This window comes from Cucurbita moschata, unplaced genomic scaffold, assembly GCF_002738365.1.
Source record: "Cucurbita moschata cultivar Rifu unplaced genomic scaffold, Cmos_1.0 Cmo_Scf00031, whole genome shotgun sequence".
Classification (NCBI taxonomy): Eukaryota; Viridiplantae; Streptophyta; class Magnoliopsida; order Cucurbitales; family Cucurbitaceae; genus Cucurbita; species Cucurbita moschata.
In genome coordinates, this window is record NW_019268547.1 from 1,673,141 (window position 1) to 1,684,358 (window position 11,218).

Genomic DNA, 11,218 nt, shown 5'->3' on the forward strand with positions numbered 1-11,218 from the left:
TTCTTCTCTTCTACTTCTCTCGACTTTCCAACTTTTCTTAATTTGCAGGTATTGTGTTAAGACCAATCAAGACCCATAATGGGTCGAAGGACAAAATGACCCATATGTCTCTTCCTCTTTTTTTTTTAATATTATTTATTCCGGTGGTACATAAGTTGTTATATTAGGAATTGATAGCTTATGAGTATGATCATTTTAAATAGCTAGAGTGCATAATTAGAATGCTAAATTCAGTAGATTGATTTGCATGTTAGAAGAATACGTGTCAAAAGACTACATTCTTCCATGATGGGAACTAAATGTTCTAAGCTATATAAGAAGATTTTTGTTATGCTAGAAACTTTGATTTTAGTTAAAACACTAATAATGGGATTTCAAAATTTAAATGTAACGGAACCGGAAAAAAAAATGATGGTCGTTGGCAGAGCCGAAAACTTCGGCGAATGCCGGAGTTTTCACTCGCACACGACCCACAAAGGGCGGTCGAGGGCTGGGATGCCACAAATCGCATCCCCGATCTTCAGCAACCTTGAAAGAACCTGCAAAGAAACAAAAACGGTGAGGAAAAAGGAGAGAGAACCGAAAATCGACGGAACTCCGGCAAAGCCGAACCGTACGAATCGACGTCGAAAACCCCCATTTCACACCACAAAAGTAATCCCAGAACCCTTTACACACAACAGGAGTAGGTTTTAGACGAATCTCGTACGCTGAACACCGTCGGCAAGGAAGACGGAACGGCGGACTTTCGAGCTTCTCCAGATCCGGGAGTGCAAGGCCCTTACCAACGAAATCTGTACCAAAAATGGGGTTAGGGTGAAGGATAAGCTCGGGAACGGGGGAAAAAAGAGAAAAAAGGATGTTGGGACGACGTTGTCGAGGAGAGAGAGAGATTGCCAGAAAATCGCGCAGGCAGTCGGGCGAAGAGGACGAAGTCCGACCCGAGATCCAGATCCGAAAACCCAAACCGAACCCCGTCCCTTCGGTCAGCCCAGAACCCACGTTACCCGCAGCCCAAACACCCAGCCTTCACCCGCGAGCCGACCCATCACCCCGCGACTCGTCGCCCGCAAGTCGGCCCATCACCCGCGTTCGGCTCGAGACCCGCGAGCGACCCGTTAACCCGCGCCTCAACCTGAGACGCCTGCACAAGCGTCGCTCTCTGATTGTGCCACGCGTCACGTCTGCAGTGCGACTCCTCTCAGCTCAGGCGACTTCATCGACTCGGCGGCGGCTCCTCAGCTCCAGCGGCTTATTCGGCTCGGGAAACCTGTTTCCAGCCCGTTTGACACCGTTCCGACCCTCCCGGACCTGGTTTCGGCCCTGTTTAAGGTAAAAAGAAACATTTTAAGGTCGTATTTCACAAATTTCAGTTGGGAATTTATTATATTTGTGGAATACTAACAGAAGTAACTCATGAACCAATAGGAACCAATTACCAACGGAAGCGTAGAACATCCACGAGGAGCTAGGAGCTTATGTTATATTCTAGGGAGTACTTCGGCTAAGGCCTACCAAGTAAGTGGCTCACCCGTTGTAGGTTACGCACTAATTGCTGTATGTTGGCATGTGCCCGTGGTTATGCACGTGCCATTAAATTGTATGCTAGCTTAATGTGCTTAAGTACGAAATCATGTGAACGTGAATGTATGTTATTTATGCTGCTTATTGGATGTGATATGAATGCATGTGACGATGTGTGACCCGTGTACGATTATGACTTGTTGTATGAGTATGGGAATGTGATTGAATGAATTGCATGACATGAAATACGGTAAATTGCATGATATATAACCCCGCTAGGAATATGTATGATATGTAACGAAATGAGAATGAGAATGACATGCAAGCATGAAAACGTGACGCGGGGTTATGCTCATTAAATGATGACTGTAGGACTAGTGGGACCTCATGCATATTGTGTGTTCATGCATTTGGGGGGATACCCCTATCCCATCACGAGGGTACGGACGCATACATCCAAATGGCAGGACAACGATCGTTATGCTCTGCATAGCGCTGCCGTGACGGTTTTAGTTTTAACGGGTCCCGGTGGGCCCCAGAGCATGCCCACTGGCTAGGGATAGTGGCCCAGCGGTGTGCGAACTAGTTGGCGAGCCCATACTCGCACGTATGGGCTGCATGTAGAGTATATGGTACACGTCCACGATTACCTGTTAGGATTACACCGTTGGGAAAACGAAATGAAACGAAACGAAACGAAACGAAACGAAACGATAGGTCCCATCATTTCATTGCATGTGTTTGTCGCATAACCCCGATAGGGGGTCACTTACTGAGTATTCTAGAAATACTCAAGCCTCGTGCTACTTTACTTTTGCAGATAAGGGCAAGGCACCCATGTGACAACGACGACGGCATCGGACATCTCAGGACCGTGGCACATGCATAGGGTAGTTGGTTGTTTTTTTTTTCCAATTCTAGTATAGGTTAGAATAGGATGAAATGTATTTGCATAATAAACGTTAGGGTAGAATAAACTATTCATTCTTGGTTTTGTTGCTTTTCCTTTCTTTCAATAATGTTTCCCTTTTTCCCTTTTAATTTTTTTTTTTGAGGTAATAATAAGGCGAGTGCGAACAACATTTATGAATAGGGTCCATTAAATGTATATTCCGCATTTCAAAGTATAGTAATGACCTTAGATTAAATAGGTATAATATTAGGGTCGTTACATTAAATCCTTGCACAAACTTGAATAAGAAAATTATGATAAGATTAGAGCACTAGAACTAGAATTATGTCACAATTGCCATGGATCGTGAGTTATGCTTAAAGAACTGAACTTTAGTGCACCTAGATTATGATTAACCCCATGAATTAGTCCAGAAAGTCCTTAAAACAAGAATAGAAAGTCCTTAAAACAAGAATGTAAGTTATAAACCGTTAAGATGCCCTTAAGTATCTAGTTTACCATTATAGCATTTAGGAGAACTTAGAAAGCTTATCTTGCCTATTAGCAGTGGTGAATGATATCACTAGAGCCAAGACCACTTCATATTCCCTCTCGGAAATTATTAGGACACAAATAGACCTAAAAATACCCTATTCAGTGGTAACTTCATGATGAGTGCTATTGAGTTTGACTCAGTTTGGTCATAGAGGTAGTGCATTGAGGTTGTCTCGTGTTAATGCTTTTATCACGTGTGGAAATGGTTAAGAGTCTCCAAATAGGATTTTTTTCCATAAAACCATCTCAAGCGGGAGAATGGGCAACACAGGTAGACTCAGTAGTTTGTCTACACACGAGGTCTTTCCTCCATTTTAGTGTGACGTTATGCTTTGTGGAGGGTTACCAACTATCCTTTTCATAAATGATGTTCAAGATTCATGATACTATACCATCCTTCATGTTATTATGTTTGATGAGGTGGCTCCTCTTCAATTTAGGATACCCATAATTTGCTTCCTAAGAAATGTAAGCTAGTTAAGTAAGTTGTTCACTCTAAAGCTCAATTCGGCCATTCAAGAGATCCTGCGACTCCAGGTTACGTGAACTTCCTCTAAACCACATTTTGGTTTATGGCAGGCATGAAAACTACCTTAGGTATTTCAGGAACTCCCAAAAGCTTAGATAGTTGTACAACTTGGGTCTGAACTTCCTAGATTCCAGACGAAAACCAATAATAGCTAACTAAGTCATGGATGCAATTAAGAACCTATAAGTAGATTACTTATTGAGTTTATTTATACCCACAAGATATTACCTTTTTCTTTTTTTTAGGTGATGGTTGATTATTAGTTTAGGTTGAAAATTTGTTGGAGTTATGCGGCCATGAAGGAGGGTTTTCACCCTAGGGCGTCAGTCTTTTTGGTACTTAGATTTGTATTTTATTTTCTATGCTAGTTTTTTAATTAAATCTCAAATGGTACATTTGAATGGTAAATGTATTTGTTTATATATATTTTTATTGTTTTAAGGTATGTAAAAATAAATATTCATGGTACTTTTCGATATCTATTTGTCAATCCTCTTACAATTTTTGATTTGAAGTTTCAGAAAATGAGTCACGGTAGAACATAGATGTAAGTCATGATTTAGATATTTTATGTTTTGAATGTATACTTTGTTTTTGATATGTTTGTTAATGATTTCCACCACCTACTTTCTCTAAATTTTTGTTGAATTATATAAAAATCTATTTGATTAACTATTATTTTTTAAATTATAGAAATTATCGAGTCGAGTTTCATTCTAAGTCAAAAGTGACCGTCTCTATTTTGTATATGTCATATAAAATGTAAAGTATGTCAATGGTACGAAATAAAAAGACAGTTGATATTAAATATATCAACCACTAATGTTCCAAAAACGTTAAATTTCAAACTCCCTTCTCCCATGTGCACAATTTGTTTTACTAGTCACCCAACTTTCTTGATAATAAATTTATAAATGGTCACGTATTAAAACAATCCTTACAAAAGAATGAAACATCAACAACACAAAATCTAAAGTAGAATGTCCTAAGGTAGGTATGCTTTTGTTGAGTAGTTTCTCTTATTTACTTTGATCATCAGTTTTCATTTTGTGTTCATTGTTCTTATCATCGGAAGAATATAATTCCACGTTCGAATGCTTAACCTCCATGTCATCTCTGTATTTCTTATATACATCACCTTTGTAGAAGTCTCGAGTTCTATAAGATAGTACAAATGAAGCCATCGCTCCAAACAACGTCACTGCAGCCAAAATCATGAACGATTCACTAAAGCAATGAGTTCCAGTGCAAGTTAGGCCCTTCCCATTCTTCACATTTCCAATTTTAGTGGCTTCTGCATCGTAAAATCTCCCTATTACTTCCACGTTCATTATATAAGATCCAAGTGGGACAGCCAGTTGCCCACAGTTGAGCAGTGTCGAGTAATGTTTGAGGCCGAAGAGATCAGAGATTATGGCGAATATCAATGGAGTTTGGGCTCCAAGGCCAAACCCAATGATCAACGAAGCTACATAGACTGAATTTATATAAGGGAATGCGATGGAGAGCAAGCCGGTGCAGGTAAAAACTTGGGTAAGACCGAACATGAAAGGGCGGGGTAATTTGTATTTGGTCATAAGGGTTTCAGAGATGAAACCGGAGAAGACCCGACCAAAGAAATTGAATATGGAAATCCATGAAACCAAAATACTTATTGAATGATTTGGATATTTAAGTGACTCGGCGATCTGCCCAAGATTGTCAATGGCTGCAACGGACGACCCACATGCAGACACCGTTGCTATGAAAATAAGAGCCATGTCTTTGCTTAGAAGAGCTTGCAAGATGCTGAAATCTTCTCCTCTTTGCGGCTCCTTACATACATTTAAGACACTCGGCAAAGAAATTTTTGAAATTTCCTTAAGTTGTTCACGGGGAATCGAAACAACAACAGAAGGATTCATGGTTTGTTTACCGAGTTTGAAGAGAAAAAGTTCTTCTTTAATAGCTATTAGAAGGGGCAGACAGATTAAGACGCCGATGACCGCGACGCCACCGGCATAGCCAGCTTGAGAGAAAGCAATGTTTCTCTGGGTTATGGTGAGAAACAAGAGGAACACCGCTATCGCTATGGACACGTAAAGCAAGTGGTAGAACACTTTGAGCTCCTGTGGATGCTTTCGAGCTTTGATTGTCCGAATTGGAAGAAAACACAAGAAACATACAATGGAGGGTAGCCATGAAAGAAGGAGGAGAAGATCCATAGAATTTTGGTTGCCGTGGATTGCTAAATTAATCTGAGTTAGGATGGCACCACCGAGGCCAACGAAACCCTTGAGAAGGCCCAAAATGATACCGCGTTGATCAGGAAAATTTCCAACGCTAGTGACCATAACGGCGGTGTTGGGGAAGTTCTGTGAATTAGAAGTAATATAGATGTAAACAAACATTAGCCATAAATGGGGTTTTGGGACGTAGCTAGAAACGGAGAGCCAAATCATAAAGTAGCTGAAGAAATTGGAGGATATCCCCACAAGGAAAAGCATCCACGGAGGAGCCACCTCGGCGAAAAGCCCGGCAAAAACTCCGAGGTTGGAGCCGAGATCTTTAGCAAATCCCAAGGTATTAAGTTGGGTTTGATTGTAGTCGAATTTTGTTTTTAAGAGTTTGGAGTATGTTCCGAACAAGTAAGGTGAACCGCAGCCGATCATGATCGGAAAAGAGGTGAACACTGAAAACCATCGTCCTTCAACAACTTGTTTCACAAATAGCCAACTTTCTGTTTCATGGTTGTCGCCCATGGTCACTAACTAGACTAGTGGGCGCTAAAAATTGATTATTACTTAAGAATAAGAGGGGTCTGAAAACGAGAACAAGGAAGAAAGAAGAAAGAAGAAAGAATGAAGAATGAAGAATGAAAATTGGGAATGAGATTTTGAGTCCCCAATTTGGTGCCCTATAAAGGAAATTCAGTTCCAAACATCTTACCGAACGCAACATAGATAGAGTTTAATGATGGAAAATGGTTTAGCAAGCGGAAACAAACACTAACTTCCTCTCCTCGACCATATATCTTTTTAGATATGTTCACAACAACATAATTTCAAGAAATATACCATTTATACGATCTTTATTGCTACTCCATCTTCCTTTTTAAACTCGTCTTAATCTCCCTAATTTATGCAAAATTTTTACCTTTCCTGAATTCTATACTTTTCTAAAGTTTTTGTGTTTGACTCTCCAAACTTTCACTTTTTATTCTTTAATCTTCTTGAGAGAGAGTTATATTATATTTTGAGTATATTGTTTTGAGTATTCAAATGGTAAATCTACTCTTGACCTCAACGGTGTTGTATTCTTTAAAATTTCAACAACTATAACGGTTTGATCTTGAGTCCTAGAAAGAATTGAGTTTGCTTTTAAACTCGTAAAAAGAGTTTGTAGCAATTTTACTCTGATATGTGGAAAGAGTCAAGTAAGATTCTTTTTAAAATTCTCAATATGTGCTTGGTGAGTGGAATAAGTTGAGTTTGATCGAACCACTGTCACGAATACAGTGTTAAATTTTCTTACTCTTCCCTATTTAAGTGTGAAATTAATATTGTGATTTATTTCATATTCTAAGCCTTTCATAATTATTTATTGTTTTGAATAGAATTATAATTGATCTAAAAACCTGGATAATTTTGAAAATTAAGCATATTTCAATACTTTTTTATTTAAAACCCTATTCACCCTCTAGGGTTGTCATATCGATTCAATAGATGTGACATTTGACCACGAACTTGATTANTGTCGCCCATGGTCACTAACTAGACTAGTGGGCGCTAAAAATTGATTATTACTTAAGAATAAGAGGGTTGCCATATCGATTCAATAGATGTGACATTTGACCACGAACTTGATTAGGGCACATCTGATCCTTAGGGTTGAGTATAGGATCCTTAAGGTAAATTAGTTAACCACTTTATTTACGCCTATGTCGTCCTCCTATGTATCTTAGAATTTGGAGGCGCTACCGCTACCTCGTTTTAGTTCTAATACTGAATGATTTGTTAGGGTCATCGTGGAATAAATTTGATCAATACCGAATTTTTATCCACAAAAGATTATTGGTGAACAAATCCATAACGTCGTGTCAAGTTTTAAGAGGGAGCGACTCTTGTGTCTACCAACTATTAAGTACTCATATGTCCTCGAAAAAGTAGGAGCTCTATTGGGAGACCCATATTTATTTTAACATATGATACTAGCCCATATCAAGTTCTATTATTGAGCATAACTCATCCCATTTTCATATGTTTTCCGCTTTACTCATTTCAACTTTGATGAACAAAGTTGAAAAGTTTTTCTCAAAGTATCTATAAAAATTAAATTCATACCATTTAATTATGAAAAACCGGCTAACTTGCGGGTTCCAAAAGTTATTTCCCTTCTATTTTCTGGAAAGAATGGCCCTTTAAAAGGAGTTTTAAAATGGGTCTCCTAAGAACAGGTTTTTCCAAGTCTACCACTATCAGATATTGTCCTTTGGACTTTCTTTTCCGGGCTTCCCATGAAGGTTTTTAAATCATGTTTGCTAGGGAGAGGTTTCCACATCCTTGTAAAGGGTGTTTCGTTCTCCTCCCCAACCGATGTGGGACCTTACAATCCACTCCCCTTCAGGGCCAAGCGTACTCGCTAGCACTCGTTCCCTTCTCCAATCAATGTGAGACCCCCTTATCAATCCCCCATTGGGGCACAACATCCTTGCAGGCACACCGCCTTGCGTCCACCCCCCTTCAGTGCTCAACCTCCTCGATGGCACATCGCGTGCACTCATGCCCCGACTCAGTTCTACAACTCGCGTGAACTCCTATCCCAAAAATCAACCCACAAATGGAACTCGATCACAGTTTTGACCTGTACGCGCCATTGTCTTTAGCTCGGCTTAGCTTCAACACGACTCAGTGCTCCACAACTTCTAATGTGCTTATTCGGGTTGGATTATGGTTTGAATTTAATCCTCCATTTTCTTCTTGTTATCTAAGCGATAGAACTCCATTTCGGTTTGTGGAATCCATATCTCCTCGTTAAAGTTCTTATATACATCCCTTTTGTAGAATTCTCGAGTCCGGTAAGCCAACATAAACATAACCACAGCTCCAAACAATGTCGCTGCAGCCAATATTGTGAAAGACCCACCAAAGCAATGAGCTCCAATGCAAGTTAACCCCTTCCCCGCAATCTGCTTACGTTCACGTAAAGCTTCCATATCTACAGCTTCCCGACAACATCCACATTCAGTATGTAACATCCACGTTCAGTATGCTAAGGTAAATACTGAACGTGGATGTTACATGCATTCCAAGCGTTCCCTACGAGTATTGCTTCCTAAAAATAAGTACGGTGACGTACATAATTGACGGATACCCTTCATTTAGCATTTCTACACAAATAGCATGTCCAAAAATACAGATTTTCTTGAATTAGGTCCTAATATACATAAAGATATGGTAAGAATTAGAACCGGGATAAAAATCGAACAAATAAAAGTCGAACAGGCCAAAAAGGAGCTTACACGCACCTGCCACGTGCCCGGTGATGGTGTTACTTGTAACAACCCTGAATTTTACCTATTTAATCTAAGGTGATTACTATGCCTTGAAATGCGGAATTTACATTAAATGGGCCCTATTCATAAATGCGACTTACACTCTTCTTTTATTATCTCGTGAAAGAGAAAATGATTACAAGGGAAAGAAAGGAAAAGAACATTATTGAAATAAACGAAAAGGAACAAAACCGAAATGAATGTCTTATACTACCCTATGGTTTATTATGCAAATACAATTCAACCTATACTCATCTATACTAATGATGCAACTGAATTCAACCTAGACTATGAAATTGAAAAAAAAAACAACTACCCTATGTATGTGCCACGGTCCCGGGGTGTACGATGCTGCCGTTGTTGTCGCATGGGTCCTTGCTCTTATTTGAAAAAGTAAAGTAGCACGAGTTTTGAGTATTTCTAGAATACTCAGTAAGTGACCCCTATCGGGGTTATGCAACAATCACATGCAATGAAATGATGGGACCTATCTTTCGTTTCATTTCGTTTCGTTTTCCCTACGGTGTTGTCCTAACGGGTAATCGTGAACGTGTACCATATACTCTACACACAGCCTATACATGCGAGTATGGGCTCACCAGCTAGTTCGCACACCACTGGGCCACTTTCCTTATCTGGTGGGCATACTCTGGGAGCCCCTTATGCCGGGACCCGTTAAAACTAGTAACCGTCACGGCAGCGCTATGCAAAGCATAACGATCGTTGTCCTGCCATTGGATGTACACGTCCGTACCCTCGTGATGGGGTAAGGGTATCCCCCCAAATGCATGAACACACATAATGCATGAGGTCCCCCCTACTTCTACATTTATCATTAATGAACATAACCCCCTATCATGTTCCATGCTTCATGTCATTCTCATTTTCAATTTACATTTCATACATATTCCTATCGGGGTTATGATTCCAGATAGTTTACCGTGTTTCATGTCATACAATTCATGCTGTTTACATTCAAATATTCCATACAATCATGTCATAATCATTCAGGAACAACATATCGTCACATGCATAACATATCACATCAAACAAAGCAGCATACAGAGCATACATTCACATTCACATGAGTACGTACTTAAGCACATTAAACTAGCATACAATTTAATGACATGTGCAAATCTACGGGCACGTGCCAACATACAACAAATAACGCGTAACCTACGACGGGTGAGCCACTTACTTGGTAGGCCTTAGCCGAAGTACTCCCTAGAATATAAACATAAGCTCCTCGCTCCTCGTGAACGATCTACACTTCTATTGGTGGTTGGTTCCTATTGGTTCATTCGTCACTTTCGTTAGTATTTCACAAACATAATTAATTTCCAACTTGAATTTGTGAAATACGACCTTAAAATGATTTATTTTACCTTAAACAAGGTCAAAACTAAGTCCAGGAGGGTCGAAACGATGACAAACGGGCTGAAAATAGGTTTTCTGAGCCAAATAAGCCGCTGGAGCCGAGAATTCGCCGCCGAGCTGATTAAGCCGCCGGAGCCGAGGGAAGCCACACTGCAGACGTGCCACGTGGCACAACCAGAGGGCGACGCATGTGCAGGGGTCTTGGTTCGAGGCGCAGGTTATAGGATCGCTCACGGGTTTCGGGCCATTTGCTGGTGATAGGTTGTTTGTGGGTGATAGGCCGGTCCGGCTGAAGGAAAAGTGCAGGTGGGCTGGGCTGGGTGTGTCGGCATTGGACAGGGCTTGCGGGTCTCGAGTCGAGGTTGTAGGGTTAGGCCGTAACTGGGCTTGCGCGTTTTGGGCTGAAGCGACTGGGCTGCGGGAGCCGTCGGGTATTGGGCTGACCTAAGGGTATTAGGTTCGGTTTGGGTTGTGTGATCCTTTTCTCTCTCCTTGTTAACGTCGTTTCGACATCCTTTTTCCCTCCTTTTTCCTCCGTTTTCGAGTTTCTTCTTCCCCCTAACCCCGTTTTTTGTATAGATCTGGTTTGTAAAGGCTTCACACTCCCGGATCTGGAGAAGTTTAGAAATTTGACGTTCTGTCTCCCTTGCCCGACGGTGTTCCACGTATAGGATTCGTCTAAATCTACTCCTGATGTGTGTACAAGATTCTGGGATTACTTTTGTTGCGTAAAATGGAGGTTTTGACGTCGATTTCGTATGGTTTGGCCTCGCTGGAGTTTCATCGAATTTTTCTGTTCCTCTTT

The 11,218-nt window shown here is 40.5% G+C and overlaps 1 protein-coding gene across 1 annotated transcript; it reads right to left on the reverse strand.

The window, feature by feature from the left end:
• Window positions 1-455: 455 nt before the first annotated feature.
• On the reverse strand, window positions 456-6,241 carry LOC111464769. The gene is made up of 3 exons (XM_023109001.1): window positions 4,528-6,241; window positions 613-794; window positions 456-539 (listed from the first exon to the last, which is right to left on the reverse strand). Exons 1-3 carry the CDS (start codon window positions 6,239-6,241, stop codon window positions 456-458), a joined length of 1,980 nt encoding a protein of 659 aa, XP_022964769.1.
• Window positions 6,242-11,218: the final 4,977 nt, after the last annotated feature.